At 42.0% G+C, this 22,704-nt stretch overlaps 1 protein-coding gene across 5 annotated transcripts in view; it reads right to left on the reverse strand.

Moving 5' to 3' along the window:
• pcgf5 (polycomb group ring finger 5) overlaps positions 1 to 22,704 on the reverse strand; it is a 56,450-nt gene that overhangs the window by 9,748 nt on the left and 23,998 nt on the right. For 4 of the 5 annotated variants that reach the window (XM_008115310.3, XM_008115311.3, XM_062976180.1 and 1 more), the window contains exons 3-9: positions 19,610 to 19,706; positions 8,655 to 8,710; positions 8,477 to 8,536; positions 6,519 to 6,667; positions 4,656 to 4,754; positions 2,353 to 2,442; positions 744 to 803 (exon numbers count right to left, since the gene is read on the reverse strand). In XM_008115310.3, coding sequence (XP_008113517.1) covers positions 744 to 803; positions 2,353 to 2,442; positions 4,656 to 4,754; positions 6,519 to 6,667; positions 8,477 to 8,536; positions 8,655 to 8,710; positions 19,610 to 19,706 — 611 coding nt within the window. The remainder of the gene's footprint in view (positions 1 to 743; positions 804 to 2,352; positions 2,443 to 4,655; positions 4,755 to 6,518; positions 6,668 to 8,476; positions 8,537 to 8,654; positions 8,711 to 19,609; positions 19,707 to 22,704) is intronic. The other variant, XM_062976181.1, reaches the window with a different exon arrangement.

Below are 22,704 nucleotides of genomic sequence, written 5' to 3' on the forward strand. Positions count from 1 at the left end.
AAAATTCAGCAGTCATTTTTCGTCCACCAAAAATAGGCAGCTGGAGAGACCCCTCAAGGTCCTGCTTCAACTGTTTATCTCAATGATTCTTTGCAATCAAGACAGGGAGCAAGGTCAGATTAAAAAGGTGGATTTTAGGGTTTGTGTTCAGTTGTTAGGGGCTATAAGCATGGATTCCCAGGAGTTACAAAACCATAAGCCCAAGTTGTAACTATTGAACAGGATGCTGGCTAAGTTATTTATGAGTTCATTTTTATCATGCCTCTCTCTACAAAACATCATCCCCAATATGAAAACTGCATTGTGTCCACGATTCCTCAATAAATATCCCTCACTTTTCTAAAATTATATTTAGTGCATAGGGAAGGGTTAACACTCATGTGGTGTTTGTTTTGCTGTCTGTGTCCCTGTTCAGAAGATTTCACCTCACTTTCTGTCCCTGTAATAACTGGATTTTGAACATTTTGGCTCGTGTAAAAAAGGACTGCTGCTAAAGCTTCAGTTGAGACACCTTTCTCCCACGGTAACTCTTTCAGGAGGGCATTTCCCTTTTGTGGGGTAGATTTCTCTCACTTCCTGTTGTCTCACCCCCAGTTCTTAACTATGAGTTGTTTGTAAGTCTGATGTTTGTAACTCAGGGACTGCCTGTATGTGATTATGAACGATACCCACCTCCCATCTGATCTGAATTACAATGGATATTTTTAATGACTGTAATGTGTACAGTCGGGAGTGCCTCTTACCTGATAAAAAGAGCCATCCTGTGAGCAGACTTGTGAAGATGAGCAGTTCTGACACCGAAACTGCGAAGGAGATGATTTTCTGATCAGATAAGAGGCATCCACAACTGGACAATGATTATCAGTCATTCATTTTTTTTGTTTCACAAATTAATTATTTTATATTAAGACCAGTACTGTATGCTATACAAGACAAACAGAACAATTTACAGTTTCTGTTGGACCAAGATCAGTTATAGACAGTATCTTTTTGAAAAATTAGGAGAACTGGAAAGGTACCACGATCTTTAGACTTAGAGGTTTGGATCCCAAGCTCCCACATGCTAGAAAAACAACACCTTCTGTTTTTTAAATTTTGTACCAGCTCTTTTACCACTTAACTACAACTTATCCACAACTCAGAATTATCTGCAAAGAGTTGGGAGTACTTTTGATAGATTTTTAACTCCCCTCGGAATATGTTTATGAAGACTGCAAGTGAATGGAGGAGGGAAGGATGGAGAAATTAGGGACTTCCCATACCCCATGAGCAAAATTGTTGTACATTTTCTTGGGGACATTCAGGCCAAAACAGCAGCAAGATAAACCACAATGTTGATAGCTGATAGTATTTTAAATGCCAGGCAGAGACACCAGACCTAGCCAGAGAAAACAGGACTGAATATAAAACTTGCAAATCATTTCTAGAATGCGAAGAACTTAGCATTCAAACGGAAAACATATACACTTATTTAAAACTTTACATTCGACTGTAGCAAATGCTTGTGATTAACTTTACAAAGTGTTAACTCGGTGTAGGCCTTATTAAAAGTTAATTTTAAGTTTCTTTTTCTGTGCCTTATATATTGGTAGAATAATGAACCATAGTATTTCTAGGTATGTTACAAACTATGCCAAAATGGAATCAGAATTTATTATTTTTTTAAAAAGTGCCTTTCTTGTGCAAGTACAGAAACTTTTAATAAAAAAACAACCCCAGGTCTTTTCCTTCTGCTCTTCTGGCAAAAAGCAGCTTTGATGTTAATTAGGTTTTTAAACATTTCACAAAGAAGAAAAGAGTTTCAGGTAGAGGAAAAATATGGCATTATGACTAATAATCACCTTTGTCAAAAAAGAAAGGAGAAGGAACTGAGAAGGAGGTGTCTCTCTGTAACTCTCTGTAACTACAGATACCGAGAGTTTCTGGGGTTATAGGGTGTATTTGCTTAGCTACAGTGATAATCAAGGCCTAAGAATTATCATTTATAGTGGAAAAAGAGGAAAGCTAGAAAGACAGTGTGAGATATGACTATAGGCATACAAGAAGCCCTTCTCTAATAATAGAAAGAGCACAACTTAGAGAATGCATAATGTATGCTCTCCACAATTTTGCTAAAAATCAAGGTGTTGTTTTCCATTCTAATTATTTATGTGTTGCGATGTAGAAACCTAAAATTACAATTAAAAAATACCAATCATAGGTGGACAAAAGTTTTTGGCTTAATCAGTGGTGACAGCATAATCAGTGGTGACAGTAGTTCAAAAACTACTAGAGACCCACACTTGCCCACTCCTGCTATAAATGCACACAAAAACAGTAAACAAAAAACAATAGGAGTTGGATTTTATTTACATTTTCTCCTCGTAGTCTCCATCTTGTCATGTAGATGAATTCCATAGTATGATCTTTCCCCATGATTTCTCCATTGCATAGTACATCCAGCTTAAAGAGAAAATGAGAAATACCACAAATCATAGCATAACATTTAGAATTGGAAAACTAATTTCCTGAAACCCCTGTAATGATTTCTACAACTAAATATTATATGAGAGGGAAAATATAAGAAACATAAACACATTATTCATGTACAAAATGGGCTCCTTTACACGCTTATACGTATTTTCACTTTCTCACATGTCCCAGCTAAATATGTTACTTAAAGTTAAATAACTGTATAGAAGTAGCTGAAGAGATGACATATATGAGATTTTAGCACTAACTGTCAAGATCAGCCACAACATACTTGAGTTCCTTAATTACATCTTGATATATACCTCTGCCAAATTGTTGGACATCTACCTTCATTTGTAAGCTGTAAACCATCTTAGCTCAAATAATTATTTTAGTCAAATTTTAAGTGTTTTAAAGAACTTATTATGTGTAAAGTTTAATATGTATTACGTTAGTTTATTTTAACTTGTTACTTTAATATTATTGAGTTTGTCTTTGTTATATGTTACTACTAGCATTTAATGTCACTGTGTTTTACTTTGCTGGAAGCCGCCCTGAGTCCCCTCGGGGAGATAGGGCAGCCAATAAATAAAGCATTATATTATTATTATTCCTTTTGGACTTAGTAGCAAATTAGAAAAGGACATTTTAACATGTATATAAAACACATGCACTTGTGATTTTTAAAAAAAATGAAAACTACAAATAAAATAAATAGTCCAAATACATTTCTCAAAATTAAATGAAACAAAACATAAAACTGCAGCTTGATTTTAGGAAGATGCTTTTGTCCTATTCCCTTATTATGTACTTTGGTAGCACTCTAGGATGCATGAGCTCACTCTCCTAGTACTGGATTTGTTTTATAAACCAAAGATATTGGGACTGAGTTTGGAACCTTCTGTGTGAAAACCAAGTGATCCATCTACCAGATGCAATCAAAGCTCTTTTGCTGCGTGATGCAGGAGTGAAATACTGCCCTCTGTGCACTGCCAGTAGCTGCCCACTCCAGATAAAGGAGAGCTATAATGAGAGCTGGCTTGCCCGTTCATCTGTTCACTGTACATCCGTCCATACAGAAGAATGAGGATTAAACAGTGTGGGCTGGAAAGTGCAACAGAGCACCCCCCACTGTAGCCTTCAGACTTCTACCAATGACTGGCTCTATAAACTAACAGTTTCCCAAAATGAGTCTTCAAAGTCCAAGAGAAGTAGCAGAGAAGTCACTCATGTCCTAAGTCAGATGATTTCACCCCCCCCCCCGACAACTGTGCCCCTTCCATACAGTGTGATCCTGAAGACCCAGAGCCAGGCATTCAGGAAGTTTTAAGTCCAGAGTTGGCTGCTACTAGACGAGCTCAAGCTATTTTCATAACCCTCTTCTAATTCTTGAGGGGGAAGCCAAAGTTGTGAGCTAAATAATTATTGATTCTAACAACTGTATCGATCAGCAGCAGATTTCCAACAGTGTTCCTTATTGGGTGGGCAGTGGCATATCTGTCACCTCATCACTTGAGGCTAATAACGAGTCCAGACCTGCAACTACTGTACCATGATGCCTCTCCAATTACCATTTCTGCTTGCCTATGTGCACAGTATAAAGCATGAAGGTGGCTTCAAATTATTACTAAATATTCTTTTCTAACATTCACTTTTAAAAATCTTCCATTGGCTTTACCCTGTTGGCTATTGGAAACAATTAAGATTGTTAATGTCTTGTTGACAGTTTCAGAAGGTATTTCCTATTCCATTATTATGCTCACTTTTCATAACACCAAAAATTAGGAGCACAGTTTTTCAAACTCTCATTTTTATTGTTGAAATGTTTGTGCAAACAGTAATGTTTTTCACTGACATCAAATATATTTTTATTTTTCACAAATAGTAATCTTAATTTTTTTTTGCCCTGGATTATAATAATTAAAATGCAATGTTACACAAGTGTGTATGCATGTGCCTTCAAGTTGTCTGTCGACTTTTGTGCATACCATTGTAATAAGCTTCACTTAACATATAGGAACTATCTTCTAAGTAAAAAATGCAAAATATCACATTATAAATGTATCACATTCCATGTCTGGCATTAAAAGCATTAAAAAAGAGGGGGGGGGGGGGAAGAAATACACATCAAAAGTTCTGATATTTTAAATCCACTTATACTTAATCTAGGAATGTGTATAACTTTGGCTTGTTGTCATTCATACCTCATAAGAACTTGGAAGCTTTAATTTTAAACTTAGAAACTTCTTTAGGGTTCCTACAGTCACACGTGTAGAACACCGGATAAATTTTTTCATCAGTCCCTAAAAGAAAGGAGACAAAACCAGGTAAGCTTAGATATTTACATCTCAGATAGCTGGGATTATATTGAAGAAAACGGACACATCTGTTTAATTTTTAAAAAAAACAATTGTTAGATGAGTAGAGCACAATTTAGTTGTAGAGGTTTAAAACAGTTTAAGAAAACAAAATTACAGTGGCTGATAATATTATAGCTTAACTCCACATCACACTTCAGCTGCAGTCTGTATTCAAATACATGTAAAAGTTTCATTACCAATGAAAGGTGATCTCAGTTATGAATTGTGGACTGCTACCTTCAAAGACACATAAGGAGTAGATATGACAGAAGGCTTTCCCAGTTACTGCTCCCTGACTCTGGGACTCCACACCAAGAGAGCTAGGCTTTTCATTTAATCTTATTATAAACCACCATAAATTCAGTTTTGTGGAGAAAATTGTAAACCCACCCAAAGAACGAAGGCCCAGTGCTTTCCAGGCCTCTAGGGCAGCCTAATAAAGGCTGCCCTGGCCAATCAGCGGCGAACCCTGGCCTGCAGGAAAGAGCAGGCCCCGGCCGCTGATAGGCCAAGGGGGAGCCGTGGCGGGAAACTTTCCCGCCAGAAAAGGGGGGCTCTGGGAAGGAGAAGGCCCCTTCCGGCCCCCAGAAGCATGGGAGCGCCCACCCCCGCAACGGACGCTCCAGGTGAGTCTGGCCCTTCTTTAAACCCATCTCCCCACTTGCACTTGAAGGTCAAACAATATGCTTATCAACAAACAGGAACTTTAGATTGTCAAACTGCTGCAAAGTGTAATGTGTTTTTTTCAAAATAAATTTAACACAGATCTACTAAAATATCCAAGAAAAATCAGCAGGTAAAATAAAAAAAGAGAATGTAGATGGTTGTGTTAGCAATCAACAAAATGCTGGAGACAATATGTTGCTGTGGCTTATTTCTGCCTATGCTGGAAAGTCGGGGGGGGGGGGGGTCTATTGATTTGGGCAGCAAATCTTAGCTGGTACAGCAAGTACAAACCACTGTGGTGAAGTAGTTCAGGCAATGGACGACTCTGGAGACCAGGGTTTGAGTCCCTACTTGACTGTAGAAAGTCTGGAAACATACTCTTGACTCCAGAAAACATCGTGATAGGTTTGCCTTAGAGTCACGGTAAACTGAAAATTACCTGAAGGCACCTGATAACAGCAAACTGAAATCAATGTGATTACCATATAAAAGAACATTCTTGGCACAAGTCTGGCAGTATAACACTTATATGGAGATCAAACAACTACTTATAGTCGGGGGGAAATATGGAATCTCGTTTCTTGAAATTTGAATCCATTAGTTCATATTCTAATCTTTAGAGCAGCGGGAAATAAGATTATTCTATAGAAGGTTACATTTCTTCAGCGTTTCCTCATGCAAATAGTGGCTATCCATTTCTTTTATTCTTTGATGGTACCCCATTCTTCTGTTTCTTGGGCATATCTCTTAAATCTCAGGTCATCTGAGAGTACATTATATACCCACCCTGATTTCTATAGAAATCTCTCACGTTACTTTCTTCTTTGCAACTGTGCCTTTAGTACTGCATCCTTTAAAAACTCCCATGAACCACAAACTCCCTTTACTTTGAGCATTTCTCACCATGAGCGTCTGACTACATTTGGCTTCCCCAAATGAAAATTGACATGGGTGTCTGGGTAACCCCACCCCCAACCTCTCCTTCCCCTTAATTCCACCCCGATCCTGATCAGAAGCATCAGAAATGATTTAAAAACTCACTTTTACTACATTATCTCCAGACTGGCCATTGTTACGTAAACAATCCAAACAAATAGCAATCTGTGGGTCACTCCTGTGATAGTCTTTATCCTCTTGATTTTCATCTTCATCTTTATTATCTTTGGGATTTGGGGATTTTGGATTTTCTTCTGCAAAATAAAAACAAAGGTGACATATTATTCAGCCTAATGATCTAAATATATCAATTTAGAGTGTGCCTTTTTAAATGATTCATTGAAACTGGGATTTCTAAATGAGGTGATCTTGGATTTCTGCTCTAAACAATATCATCTGTGCATCTGTGTTTGTTTATTTAATTAATTTATATACCGCTCTTCTCCCCCAGGGGGACCCAGAGCGGTCTTACACAATTATATGTGGCAGAATTAAATGCCACATATAATACAAGATGTAGTAAAACCAAATATAAAACACAATTAAAAGCCGCTATCCAAATCAAATTAAAACAATTTAAACCATTTGACCATTATAACAGGGAAGTTTCGAGCCAAAGTCAGAGCCAGTCCGTGTTCGACTTAATATTAATTAACAGAATCCATCAGGTTGTATCAACTCATATCTTAGGATGGGCCAAAAGCTTGGTCCCACAGCCAGGTCTTCAGCTGCTTCCTAAAAGACATGAGTGAGTGGGCTTCCCTAATCTCCCTTGGCAAGGAGTTCCACAGCCACGGAGCCACCACCTTTTTCTCATCCCTGCCAACCGCACCTGTGATGGTGGCAGGACCAATAATAGGGCCTCACTTGAAGATCTTAATCTGTGGGACGGCCCGTAGGGGGAGATACGTTCTGAGAGGTAAGTTGGACCAGAGCCGTGCTTTGGCATTCAATATCTGCGAAATACCTTCATGGAACATTATTTGAACATCTGAACCCAATAGCATTTTCCCTTTTTATATGTAAAAGAAACAGATACATTCTGCACTGATATTTGAGATCAGAACTAGATACAATTTTACAAACTGAAGTTTATTTGGAGAATAAAGTTTATACATATAGAAATATTAAGAAATCTAGATGTCTTCTGTACAATATAGGGCCTTAATCATATCTTCTTTTAGTGTTATACTATGGCTAGGGTGAAAACTAGTATATATACTAAACAAATAGGTAATGCACAAAGAGAACTAGAAAGTTATGGAGCTTATAGTATAAGACTGGAATCTTGGTGAGCCCCTGAGTCATGAAACTTATTGGGTAACTTAGTCAGCTGCTATCTATCAGCCTTTATATCATGGGATATAAATATACAGTAGAGTCTTACTTATCCAATATAAATGGGCCGGCAGAACATTGGATAAGCGAAAATGTTGGATAATAAGGAGGGATTAAGGAAAAGCCTAGTAAATGTCAAATTGCATTATGACATCATGTTTTACAACAGACAGAAAAAGCAGGTCAATACACAGTAACATTATGTAGTAATTACTGTATTTACGAATTTAGCACCAAAACATTGCAATGTATTGAAAACATTGACTACAAAAAATTGGCTACCAAAAATTGACTACAAATAAAAATAGAATTGATTAAATGAACTTGCAGTAACAACACTGTTGGAAGTTAAATCTGTAAAAAGTTAAATCCTTGCTGCCTGTGGATCCAGACAGGAGGCGGACTGCATTGGACAATCCAGAACGTTGGATACTCTACTGTAACTAGCTAATCCAACAGTGTTGGTGAAGCATGTATGAAGCTTCTGGATTAGACAATCAACTCTACAAATTTTACATTACTATATGCTGTGCTAGATAAAAATAGCCAGGTATATGTAAGAGATGTGCAATGTTCCAAAGGATAATTTCAACATTTGCTAGGTGATGCAGGTAAAACTGCAACTGAGAGAATTTCAGCTTTAGTTTTGTAGTCATTACAACATTTTTTTTAAAAAAATTCAACAGATATTAGAAGGTGTTATATTATTCGAAGAGCATAAATACCTTCTCCGTTTTCTTGAGGTTTGTTTTTCCTCCAGAATTCAGCTTCACAGTGCAGTTCCTCTAGTTAGCAACAACAACAAAAATAAGAGTGTGGTATTTCAGATCACGAATGCTGGAATGAAAACATGATTGTAGGAGGGGAAAGGTAGCAATCTAAGTAAGAAAGGAAAAAACTTACTTTCACGAAGTTGTGGAACCAACTTAAATATGATTTCTTCTAATGTATTATCGAGCCTTAAAAACAGAAGATAATTCGGTGTAAGGAGTCCAAAGATTTTAGCTTTACTTAATTATTTTAAACTGGCTAACAAGTATTATTGACACTAAACATTACAGAAATTAAAAGAGAAACAGTTAAAGAAATATAACTCATCCAGCCAGAGACACCACACAATTGTTATTTAACAAAAATAAGTTAATTCATATTGAGAGACGTATGCAGAAGAACTTACTATTAGAAATACTCTTTGTATTTGAAAACAATTTCTTACATAGTATCAGAAATCACAGTGCTTCAAACTCAATGATTTTTGCTCATATTTGAATGGCTTTAAATTAAATAATTAAGAAACATTAAAATGCTTGCAGTACTTGTGATCCATTCTAAACGGATCACAAGCTCAGGATGAGCCAGCAATGTGATACAGCTGTTAAACCAGTAAAACAACCTCATGTAGCATTAATAGGAGCATAGTTTCAACATGTTGGGAATTAATAGTTCTGTTCCACCTTCTGCTGGTCAGATTGTACTTGGTGTAGAGCCAGGAGGGCTCTGACAATTTGGATGACATGGGTGGTAAGGCTTGTGAACGAAGTTCTGTGAAGCACAGTTGAAAAAGTATTTGCAATCTTTATCAAGCTGGGTGTCAAAAAAACCTTCAGAAATGGGAGACACTTTTCCATTTTCCCCCATGTCAAGTTCAGTAATACCAAACGTAACATTTAAAGTATTCAACACTTTTATGCCATTTTAGTGGTTTCAATACATGTCCATCTGATTCTGGTTTGAATTTTTTATCCTAATTATAAACGCTGTTCAACAGTGAGATAAATTGCTTTAGGAAGCACTGAGTACTCCTTTGCTGGAAATGCTACAACAGAATCTGGACAAGCATCTCAAGGATGCTCTAGTTTCATCCTTAAATGCAGGTCATATATAAATCAAAAGAGGTTTCCTAGATTATCTGATATAACATTGTTGTTTTAATTCTAGATTATAATATCCTTGGATTTTTTAATAATAAGCACTATCATCACAAACCCAGAAAGATATGTTTCAGGCTTTTTCTGCAGACTTTCTCTTTCAATTAGGCGCTTCCTCCCTTCTGTCTGCTATGAGGCCAGAACTCAATTTCCCTCCCAGACCCACACAGCAAGACCCAATACTTCAGTTTCCCCTGGAAGTCCTTCTCAAAATGGAAACAGGAAGTCATCACTTTCTGTTGCCCTTTTGAAAGGAAGTGTAGAGGAAAGCTAAGACAATGTGGATTTTGTGGGGGGGGGGGGGTGTGGAGATGGACAGGTTGCTTACCTGTAACCATGTTTCTTCGAGTGTACTCTGTGAATTCACACTAATGGAGAGGCTGCGCCTGCGCAGGTCCCAACGGAAACTCTTCCCAAGCTGAAGTTTAAATTTTGGCGGTAGCCACGCCCCTCCGTCCCCGGAGGGCATATAAGGCAGCCCTCGGCGTCTCCTCCCCAGTTCCTACGCCGCAAAGGCAACGAGAAAGGAAGAGGGTTTGCCAGAGGGGAAGGAAGGGCGGGCTTGTGTGAATTCACAGAGTACACTCGAAGAAACATGGTTACAGGTAAGCAACCTGTCCTTTTTCTTCGTGTACTCTGTGAATGCACACTAATGGAGACTAGCAAGCTTAGGTCTCGGAGGCGGGCTAAGCAAACCCTGACAACGAGAAACTGTCCAAACATATGTTTATTAAACATGAAAACATCAAAAAACATGGTCCAAGGACCCATTAAGGTATTGCATCAACACACGCCAAACACCGAGAGCAGTCCGGTAAGGCATGATATAACCCTTTAAGAGCACATGTGAAAAAAACAGGAAAACATCATTCCCCTAAGGGGGAAGGCAGTAGCAATAAGGCACGGATCGTCAGGAGAGCAGTGCAAACATGTACCAACAGGAAAAAACAACAAGAGGGTCGCATGAGAAAAAACACCCACAGAGAAGTCATAAATGCAGAAGGTTAGGACAAGCATGAGGATAAAACTGCCCTAGCAAAGGCGGCATCCTTCAAAGTTTTTTGGTCTAACCTATAGTGAGACACAAATGTAAGGGAGTTGGACCAGATCGCTGCCTTGCAGATGGAGTCCAGGGAAATGCCCCTTAGGAAGGCAGTCGACGTGGAGAGACCTCTCGTCGAACGCGGGCGAACCGACGGGGGAGGAGGTCGTTTGGCTAGTTCATAGGCCAGTTCAATGGCCTGAGCAATCCAGTGGGACAGTCTTTGAGAAGAAATAGGATTGCCCAGTTTATCTGGGGCATGGGCCACAAAAAGTTTTGGGGTCTTTCGAATGTCCTTAGTACGGTCCCGGTAGAACAGAAGTGCTCTACGCACATCAAGGAGGTGCAGTCTCCGCTCAAGGGGAGACGAGGGGTCTGGGAAGAAAGCGGGAAGGACGATGTCCTGGTTAAGGTGAAAAGCCGAGACCACCTTGGGAAGGAAGGTGATGTCCGGACGGAGAACGGCGCGGTCGTGATGAAAGCGGAGGTAGGGTTCATCGACCCGAAGGGCCGCCAGCTCCGAGGGTCTGCGCGCTGAGGTTATGGCCACCAAGAAGGCAACTTTCCAAGAAAGGAGACGTAGGTCGGTCGAAGCCAGCGGTTCAAAGGGAGAGGCAGTAAGCTGGGAAAGTACAAGCTCGAGGTTCCACCCTGGAGTAGGAGGTTGAGTCGGTGGGCAGATGTTGTTGTACCCTTTCAAGAAGGTCTTGACAAGGTGGTCGGAGAATAGAGATGGTCTACCATGTTGTTGAAAACACCAGGATAGAGCGGCCAGGTAAGATTTCATAGAAGCAAGAGAAAGTTTTTGGTCTGCCAGAGACATAAGGAAGTCCAGCACAATCGGTACCGAGGTTGGGAAAACAGTAATTCCTCGGGAGCGAAGAAAGGAGCGAAAGCGAGAGACTTTATAAGTGTAGGCCCTGGTTGTAGCCGGTTTGTGAGCTGCGCGGAGGACCTCCTGTAGGTTTTGCGGGAGGGAGGTCAGGCGAGAATCCTCCAAGCAGTGAGATGTAGAGAGGGGAGATCCGGGTGGAGGATCTGGCCGTTCTCCCTGGATAAGAGGTGTGGCAGAAGAGGTAGAGTGAAGAAGGTCGCCTTGGAGAGATGAAGAAGAGCCGGGAACCAAGACTGACGAGGCCAGGCTGGAGCTATCAGGATCGCCGACGTAGGTACCGACCGGAGTTTCTGCAGGACCTTCGGTATCAGAGGAAAGGGCGGAAAGAGATAGATCGGTTCCGCCGACCAGTCCAGAAGGAAGGCGTCTCCCAGGCAGCCTGGAGAGGAGGACGGGGGAAGTCTTGCCCCGTATCGAGGCAGCTGAGCGTTCTCGGGAGAAGTGAAAAGGTCTAGAGTGGGGAAGCCCCATTTGAGAAAAAGAGAAAGAAGAGTCTCGGGGTCGAGCATCCACTCGTGGGAGGAAGTCGTCATCCTGCTGAGGGCGTCTGCCAAGTTGTTCTGGATCCCGGGAAGGTGAATCGCCGAGATTTGGATGTTGCGGGCTATGCACCAATGCCACAGCTGGGAGGAGAGGAGCATCAGCTTCCTTGAACCCGTGCCACCCTGTTTGTTGATGTAAAAGACTGCTACCGTGTTGTCTGACTGTATGAGTACAGATCTCTGGGAGATCAGGCGTGAGAAGGCCCTCAGAGCCTTGAAGATAGCAAGGAGTTCGAGAAAGTTTATGTGATTTGCCTTCTCGGAGGGAGACCAAAGGCCCCGAACAGTGAGACCCTTCATGTGGGCTCCCCAGCCGAAGTTGGATGAGTCCGTGGTTATGGTAGTGGAGGGAGGAATCGGGTGGAACGGAAGACCCCTGCAAACGTTGGAGAGGGACTTCCACCAGAGAAGCGACCGACGAGCGTGAGGCGGGACCGAGAGAAACCTCGAGTTGGGGTGGCGGAATGGCTTGAAAGCGTCTATGAACCACCTTTGAAGAGGCCGGAGATGAAGCCTGGCGAACGGGGTCGTGAAGACTGTGGAGGCCATGTGGCCGAGCAGTACTTGGATGGATCGAGCCCGAACCCTCCGGTGGGTCTCGCAGAAGATGATTTGTTGGCGAAGAGCTAGAAACCTGTCGAACGGAAGGGAGACAGTTTGAGCAATTGAGTCGAACAGGGCACCGATGAAGCAGATTTTGTTCGACGGGGTGAGGTGAGATTTGTCGTGGTTTAATTGAAGACCGAGAGATTCTAGAAGACAGAGGGTGTAGTCGACGTGACGTCGGAGAAGGGCAGGGTCGGATTCGACCAGAAGCCAGTCGTCTAGATACGGAAAGACTGTGATCCCTTGGAGCCGGAGGTGGGCAGCCACGACAGCGACGACTTTGGTAAAGACCCTTGGGGCCGTAGCGAGGCCAAAGGGTAAAACGGTGAACTGGTAGGTCTGGTCGAGAACTTTGAAAGAAAGGAAGCGCCTGTGGTTTTCTCGAATCGCCACGTGGAAATAGGCGTCTCGAAGGTCTATAGACACGAAGTAGTCTCCGCGTTGAAGCATCGGGAGGATGGAGGCGATGGAGACCATCCTGAACTTGGTTGGACGTATGAAGACATTGAGCATGCGTAAGTCCAGAATTGGGCGGAGGCCCCCACCCCTCTTCGGGACCGTAAAGTATCTGGAGAAGAAGCCTTGAGGGTCCTGTACCGATGGAGAAGGCCGAATAGCCCCCTTGGCGAGAAGGGCGTCGACCTCTGCGAGAATTTCTTGAGAAGGGTTGGAGAGAAGGACTTGACCCGTGGGCGGGAGTTCTTCGAATTCCAAGGCATAGCCTTCTTGGACAATTTTTAGAACCCAGGCATCTGAAGTAATAGATTTCCACCGGTGAAAGAAGGGAGCCAGGCGGTCTAGAAAGAGACCATGAGGCTGATTTGGTGAAGGGGAGGGGTGTGGAGGCATGAGAGCTGCATCGGTACCGTAGAAAGAGTCTTTGGAAAGAGAGATGGCGTCAGGAACGCCGGAGAGGTTGAGCAGCAGTGGGGGTGGCTCGGCCGCGTTGTCTTTGTGGCTGAGCGGCCCGACGGGGTTGCTGGCGATTTTGGTTGTTTGATACCGAGGGACGCCGGAAGGATTGATGGCGGTAAGAAGGAGGCGGGAAGCGTCGAAAGCGTTGAGGAAACCACTTGGTGCGGTGAACCTGGGGTTGATCGCCGCATTTAGTGGCCAGAACTTTAAAGTCGTGGTTGGTTTTTAGCTTGTCGTCGGTGCCAGAGTTAAAGAGGCCCATGGCGTCGAAGGGGAGGTCTTCGATGACCTGCCTCGAGGAGGAAGACAGACCGGAAGATCTCAGCCAGGCGTGGCGACGAATAGCAATGGCGTGGGCAATCATCTTGCCGGCCGTGTCGCCCGTATGCTTAGCCATCTGGATTTGATGATGCGCTAACGAATCGGCCTCTTGTTGGAGGGTAGACATAACCGACCGGTCTTCGTCGGACAACTTCGAGAAGAAGGGCTGAGCTTTTTCCCAAAGAATCTGCTGGTATGCCCCCATACAGGCCCCATAGTTCGCCATTCTGCAAAGTAGAAGGGCTCCGGAATAGAGCTTCCTGCCGACCGCGTCGAACCTCTTGCCCTCTCTGTCTGCGGGGGTAGTGGATTCACGACCGGAGGACTGAGAAGCTTTAACGACCATGGAATTTGGGTCGGGATGGTGTTTAAGCCATTCTAAAGAGTCGTCGTCCGTACGATACCAAGACTCGATTCTCTTCGAGGTAGGAGGGATCGAGGAAGGGGTCTTCCACGAAGACTGGATGACATCCAGGAGGTAAGGTAAAAACGGCAACAGCGTGGCTGGAGGGGCCTGGGCTTGGACCCGTTTGAAGACTGGGTCAGTAACTGCCTTGGAAGTCTGTTTGATTTCTAGACCCAGGGCGTCGGCCATTCTAATCATTTGTTCGGAGAAAGCCCGAATGTTGTCGGTAGGCGAAGGAGGGTCCACCTCATAGGCGTCATGAGGAGGAGAGAGATCAAGGCCTAAGGATACTACCGAGGCCGAGAGAGCGGAATCAGGGCGATCTATATCGATCTCATCGTCCCCAGCCCCTTGAGGGGACTGGGGGGGAGATGACAACACAGTCTCTGGTGGCGGCAAAACCTCAAGAGCAGAAGCCATCTGTGGCCGAGTATCTTTGGAGGCCGAGGCCTGGGCCGCTCGAGCCAGGCGAGTGGTCTGTCTACCCCGTTCCGGTGTCGAGGTCGGGGGAAAAAGCTGCTGGCGAGACGGACGATGAGAGACAGCAGGTCGAGGAGATGGCACCCTGACCACTGTCTGAGTGGAGTGGTGGGGTGAGTCCTGTAACTCGCCATCAGAAAGTTGCTGAGGAGAAGTTTGGCGAGGTCGCTGAGCAGGAGCGATCGGAGAGGACCTTCTAGAAGAAGTCGCCGAAGAAAGGACGTCCATCTTGGAGGAAGCAGAAGAGGAAGAACGTTGGGTTGCCCTCTTCTTAGCGAGTGGTTGTTTTGATGGAACCCTCAGGGATTTTCCCGGCGTGGGAGGGACCATTGCTGAGTCGGATTGGGTCCGACGAGCTTCCTCGTGAGCCCTTTTAAGGGCGATCTTCATCGCAGAGGTCGACGGAGGAGCCCCAAGATGGGATCGGGCCGAAGATACGGAAGCCACCGAGCTCGATGTCGAGGAAGGGCCGACCCGACCAGAACGTGTCGACACCGTAGCCGTGGTGAGTGTGCACGGTGGTTTAGCGGCCTTAGACGATCTGGAGGCTCTGGACGCCTTAGACGAGACCGAAGGGGCTTTAGCTGTTGAAGCCGACATCGAACCCGGATTAAGCGGCGGCTTCGTGCCCGAAGTCGACGGAGCGGGTTCAGGGGCAAGCGATTTTTCGTAGAGCGCCGCTCTACGCCTCGCGGCTCTATTTTTTCTAGCCTGAGCCGTTAGGGCCAGGCAGAAGCGGCAGGTACCGACGACATGTGCCTCTCCGAGGCAGTAGAGGCACTTGGCGTGGCCGTCGGAATCAGGAATTTTAGCGGCACACTGAGTGCAGCGCTTGAAGCGAGTCGTAGACATGAGAATCCGAAGTGAACCTTGCGGCGGAAAAAAAGGAACTGGGGAGGAGACGCCGAGGGCTGCCTTATATGCCCTCCGGGGACGGAGGGGCGTGGCTACCGCCAAAATTTAAACTTCAGCTTGGGAAGAGTTTCCGTTGGGACCTGCGCAGGCGCAGCCTCTCCATTAGTGTGAATTCACAGAGTACACGAAGAAAAAAAATGGGGTTATTTGTGTATGGTTCAAAAGCTTGAAATATTGCCTGAATATCATGCTGAAACTTAAGAACCCACTAAATCGTGGACCAAGGGGCATGTGATCCATGGGATGCAATATGCTCACTCTAGGGACTTCATTAAGGAGTCCCGGTGGCGAAGTGTGTTAAAGCACTGAGCTGCTGAACTTGCAGACCGAAAGGTCCCAGGTTCAAATCCCGGGAGTGGCATGAGCGACCGCTGTTAGCTCCGGCTTCTGCCAACCTAGCAGTTCGAAAACATGCAAATGTGAATAAATCAATAGGTATCGCTCCGGTGGGAAGGTAATGGCGCTCCATGCAGTCATGCCGGCCACATGTCCTTGGAGGACTCTACAGACAATGCCGGCTCTTCAGCTTAGAAATGGAGATGAGAACCAAACCCCAGAGTCAGACATGACTGGACTTAACGTCAGGGGAAACCTTTACCTTTACCTTAGGGACCTCATTACACTTGATTTTTTTAGTGCCCTAGGATGCTTACAGGAAACTGGGAGGATAGAGTTTATCAGATCATATCAGATGACACACAGCTACTTCTGGTGGGGCTCTGTTCATCCAGGGACCTGGCAGCATCCTACGACGGAGCACTAAGAACATAGGAGGCTTCCCGTGTTCTCACAGGACATGCTAGGGAAAACATGGGGGAAGCCAAGCAGTGACGCTTCCCCCCCGTGGGATGGGGAAGGGGGCAATGTAGGCAATGTGGGACACTCTGCTGCCCACTGGATTTGCCCCACTGCCCCACAGTTGGCCTCACTTTCTGTTGGGCTTAAGGACCACCATCTGATGAAATACTTGGCGTAACATATTATCATAACTAATGAAACCTCTGACAGTACGGACAATCTGTTGGTGATGTAAATTCTTGACCGTAGAAAAAGAACAAAGCGGTGATTTGAAAAATGTGTACACAGGACTGGAAGTAAGGAGTTAAAATAGGGCTTTTTGTACCCTATGGCAATATCAACAATGGTCCTGCACTAGGATGGATCAGGACCATAAATATTAATTTTATTAATTCTATCTGTCTGAAGTTTCCTGATCAGTGTACACTGAGTGCGACTATCATCTCACTTGAAAATGTACGTTAAACTATTCATACTACAACAGAATCAGAGACTGTATAATTGGTTGCAAAGCCTATGCTTCAGAAGAATTTCAGAACAGTAAAACTAGCACAATGACTTGTGTAAAACAAGGAAAATTATGCACATGTGTTTATTTCATTTAATTATATGGGCTGAAGTATTCAGCTTTTATGTAATTCTTCCTTCTTTATGATAAAGCACGCATACACAAGATGCTTTAGGTAAAATTCATTATATTAGAATCAAACTATATGTGACACAAATTCACATGTAAATTTTCCAGAGTTGTTGGTTGCATCTCTGTCTCTAAACAACATGGGGAAAAATGGAAACTATATTAACTCTTTCCCTTTTGTACTTTTTTCTGCTATAATAGCCCTCCACTCAACAGAATTTTTTTTCTTCAGTGGTAACAAATCACATTTGTTTTACCAGATATATCTACACATTATATCTACACATTTTTCCAACAATAGGAAAACTCATTTGGGTAAGATGACTTTCAGAAGATCAAAAGGAAAGAATTTAACATTCTCACTCTTCCCACATTTAATAGGGGTTTTTGATTTACAAAATAGTTGCAATTTGCAAATCAAAACATAACAGGTGGAGCATGCAGGAGAAACATACAAAAGAATAATGTGTAGTTTAGCTATAAAATGTCCTTCTTTACTTATCAAATTTGTCAACTCTTAGAAGATTGTTGTCATAATCTGTAATTAAACTACATTACAGCTCTTTCCCCTGATTTCACGGTGATTTCTATTTAGTTGAATGAATGTAGGATTGTAGACCAAATAATTTCTCTCTATGAGCAATTCTTTCAGCTAAAAGGTAGAATTTCCTCTCAAAACAATCAGATTGGAACACTATCCTAGAATAGCAATCCACAAAAAGTCTACTGATGGTTTACTAGCATCGTCAATCTTTGTTACAAGGTACTGCAACACAGAAATCTTTTGAAGGTATATGGCTTCAACTGCCACTAAATTTAACCTAAAAGAATAGTATTCATGGTCGGATAGTACTATCTGCTATAAATATGATTAAAATTATACACATGTGTTTAATTCATTTAATTATATGCACATGTGTTTAATTCATTTAATTATAATATTCCATCTATGCCTTCTCAAATGAGAGTTATAATATTGTCCAGATAAAGTTACATATTAATTAAGACCATAGTAATATGAAAGACGACATAAATAAATAAATAAATAAAACTTTATGTATAACCTGCCTTCATCTCCCCATTGGTTTGTGGATTATTCCTCCTAACCTATACAGATAATGATATATTTCACAAAGTGAATCCCACATCCTTGGCACATTTAAGGAAGAAATGCAAGTAACACAGTAAATAAAGGGAAACTAGGAACAAGCAAGACTGTTGTTTTGATCCAGCACACAGTTTTGACATTAGACTTTTAGAAGTTCCCGATTCTGCTTGTTATTTTGTGTACCTTTTCCAAATAGCTATGCTACCACTCTGCATACAGCAGTGCTCCCCTGAACTTCATATGCAGATAATTTCTCTACATCCTTACATCACTGGACTTCTAATAATCTTTTCTTCTCCAAGGACACTATTCCATTAAAATTAGCTGTTACTAAGATCAACTGAAACAAAAACAAGAAGGTACATCCATCTTTCTGCTAAGTCAGTTTGTTTTCTTTTTCTCTTCTGTTTTTCCTCCATTTGTTCTCTGACTGCGAACAGGCACTTCACTTCTTCACATGGTCTTGATAATTTAGTACGAATCCTTAAGATTAAATTACTCCATCCCATTTTCCTTCAGTCCCTCATCACATTCAAGATTTTTTGTCTTTTTCAACACTTATGTGTGTATATGTAAACACTAAGAATAAAATATATTTAGACATTTATGCAAGGCAATCTTCACTAAGGCAGAAGATTATTTTACAATAGTAAGAACAAAGGAGTGGACAAACAGAGAATGCGGAAAAGATTATGCATCAGATTAAGGGATAGTTATAGTTGCAAAGCACTATGGAATAACATTTGCAGTAGACAGGTAGAGGAATATTTTCTCCAATATTTGTTGAAACAGAGATGTTTTTGGGCACATTCAAAATCCAGGGAAACACTTTGAACTCTATTAATGCGGACAAAGATTCTTAGGCTCTCTGTTGTTAAGTGCAGGAAGATTGTCTTACAGTGACTCTGTTATACTGTTTCTTTGCAAGATTTATTCAGAATAGATTTCTCATTGCTATTCTCTAAGGCTGAGAGCCTGTGGCTTGCCCAAGATCATCCAGTGGATTTCCATGACTCTACCAGAGTTCTAATCCAAAATTCAAATCACTATACCATACTGGCTCTCAGTAAAGTCAAATTGTAAAGTAAAATGAAGTATTGGCAATTTAAAATGTAGATCTAGCAGTAACTAACCAGAAGGCCTTAGCTAAGAGCACTTCCTTAATATAGCAAAGAACTGTTTAATTGAATAGATGTTAGTTATCTAACATTCCAGAAACTTTGTCCATATAAAAATTATAAATAGTGCATATAAAATTTTCTTACCGTAACATTTCTAATGGATTTGTCTCATGGACTTGATTGCCACATCTGGGACAGTCATTGCTCTCTTCAAAGTGCTGTACAATACAACTTTTGCAAACTGCAAAATCAGATAAAAATATATATCATAGGTTTAAATGTAAAGTGGAGGAATGACTGTTAAACACTATCACTTAAAAGAGCATATCCAATTAAGCTGTCTTTCAAATGTACATTTAAAGTTCCTTTCCTGATTTATGCAATGTTGGAAATCTTACTCTTGTCATTTGCTAGCATTCCATCATTAACACTACAGAAAAATCCATTTACTTCCCTCTATTGGAGCAACTTACAGGGAGTGATCAACTCCCCTGTTCAAGGAGCTCCATTGGCTGCCCTTCATTTTCCGGTCCCAATTCAAGGTGCAGGTAATTACCTATAAAGCCCTAAATAGTTTGGGACCCGTCTACCTTTGCGACCGCCTTTCCCTCTATGCACGATCTCTCAGATCTTCAGGGGAGGCCCTCCTCTCGTTCCCATCACTATTGCAGGCTCGGCTTGCTGGAACGAGGGAGAGGGCCTTCTCTGTAGTGGCCCCTCGGCTCTGAAACTCCTTTCCTAGGGAGATTAGACTGGCCCCAACCCTGTCTGTCTTTATCAAACAGCTGAAGACATGGCACAGCCAGCATGTGTTTGAATAACCACCAATTTGACAGACCCCTACAACTGATGCATACTTTGCAGCACTTTATTTCCTTCCAATTTATCCTACCCCGCATTATCCCAACCGTCTCCCTGACACTTGTCTATGCACTTTATCAAAAGCTCTTGGAATTATGTATTTTCTTGCGCTCGATCCTTTTATCCACAGTGGTGATGTTGATATTATTGCCTTAACTTGCTTGGTTATTCTATGTTTTATTAGATGGTATGTTTTTAACTGATTATTTTACTTGATTGTTGTACTATTGTTTTTAGTTATTGATATGTGTTCTAATTTTTTATTCTTTGTTTCTGTGTTGGGCTCTGTTAGCCGCCCCGAGTCCCTCCGGGGAGATGGTGGCGGGATAGAAAAATAAAGTATTATTATTATTATTATTATTATTATTATTATTATTATTATTACTGATTTATAGATACGGATGTATAGCAATAGTAGTAGATTAATGTCAACTGAATAATGCTCAAGAACACTATAAAATTCAGGTTTCACAATTATGCAGAAGACTGTTGGGTTAATTCATGGTACAGCCGTTTGTTTGTAACTGTGGTTCTTTAAGTAGCCAACTGAGTTTTGCAGAGACCTTATTTGAAACCCACCAAGCTACCATTGCTCCAGTTTCAAGTCTCCTGCTAAACATGATGGGGCATGAAAATGGGGTTGTTAGATATGTTTGTGTGAGGGCACAGATGACCACTTCAAGAACCGCAGTTACAAGTAAAGAACGTGTTCGCCTTCTTAATGGTATCTGTGCCTCCCACAACTGAGTGATTGTAAGGCTTTACCAAGAATGATAGACCAAGTGCTGAAGAACAGAAATAAGACTCAAACTGGGCATCAGTTCTGTTTACCACTGCTACCTACAACCCATTTTGATAGCCATTGAACAGATGTTGATGGAGATTAAGTTGAGAGACAGGTAGGCAATACTACTTTATTGGGATGAAAATTGAAAATGGGTTTGTCACATCTGAGTGTAACAAGCTCACATGGTTATTTGCACTAGTGGTTGCTACTAGAAAAACCACCTTAAAGGTGATTAGTCTGTTCATAAGAGTAGCAAGAAGTTCAAACGTTTTCACCAAAAATGTGACAGAACCAATGGGAATGACCACATTGGAGTTGGCAGCTTGATAGTAGAATACAGATGCTGTAATTCTTTTACGAACTTTTCACCACTGGACTCATAAACTAAGTATCTGATGATGCGGAAGCTGGCTGGCTGACCATTACTGGAGCAAGATGCACTTTAAGCAACGAGAATGCCAAACTTGCTCATGTACGTAAAATAAATAATGTAATACAGGGAGAAATTATGTTCGTAGATGTTCTTATGATCTAGATGTTGCAAAGAAATAAAATTTGTAGTTATAAGAACACTGAAGTTGTGCCTTCCTAGAGGCATATAGAACAGATGATAGGCAAAATCATGCAGTCACTCTTCACACTGTCCATCTTAACATTCAGAGATCTGGATGAAATACTTAATCTTCAAAGTGGATTAAAATTTCTGATATTGCTGAAATTCTACAATGAGATTCTTGATGAATTGTGGGTGAAGAGCAAACCAAGATTGCCTTGGCTACTACAGTACTCACCCTGAGTTCTCTAGGGGAGATAGGAAGGATTATAAATAAAGTTTTATTATATTATAATTAGTATTACAGCAATTGCATCAGTTTTGCAAGCTGGAAACATCAATTTTGTAAATGAGGAAAATTTATACAGAAGACATCCAGACTATGTTTGGAAAAATGTGTCTCCTAGGGAGCCACATTCTCTCCATGCTCTGCAATAGGGTGTGGCAAAGAGTATCAGTGATGCATAGGAATACCTGACTCAAAAGAAGTCATCCAAGTTGAAGATCCCTGTCCCAATACAGAGCATCTGTCAGGACATTGTCTGCCCTTGCTAAATGGATAGTTATTGGATGAATCTGCCTTCTGAAGCATTATCCTCAGAGAATAGTTGCATGGCTCCACCTCATACATGACAGTCAGAGGTACAGAAAGTCATAATCATGGTCAGTAATTTTAGTGTGTTCTTGAGGAAAATACTCTACTTCTGTGTCTAATACCCTTGGACCATCATGTCTGCACAGTGAGCACCCTTCCCTATCTATGGAACACCACTGTTGACAAAACAGAATGGATCCAGAAAGTTGCAGACGTTAGGTTTGATGGATTCATTCACCAGATTGGTGACTTGAGAACAGGTTGGGTAGTAGCAATTGCTTGTATTGTACCCTGAAGAGTACTGAAGTGTTATCGGATAATTGAGGTAGATGAAACTTTAGAAGAAAAAGGTAAGTGACTGCCAACATTGCTGCCATCAATCCTTGTATGGTGAAGACTAACCAGTATGGACATTCAAGAGCAGAAGCTCTCCCCTCTGGAAG

Source organism: Anolis carolinensis, chromosome 3 (genome assembly GCF_035594765.1).
Source record: "Anolis carolinensis isolate JA03-04 chromosome 3, rAnoCar3.1.pri, whole genome shotgun sequence".
In the NCBI taxonomy this organism is placed as follows: Eukaryota; Metazoa; Chordata; class Lepidosauria; order Squamata; family Dactyloidae; genus Anolis; species Anolis carolinensis.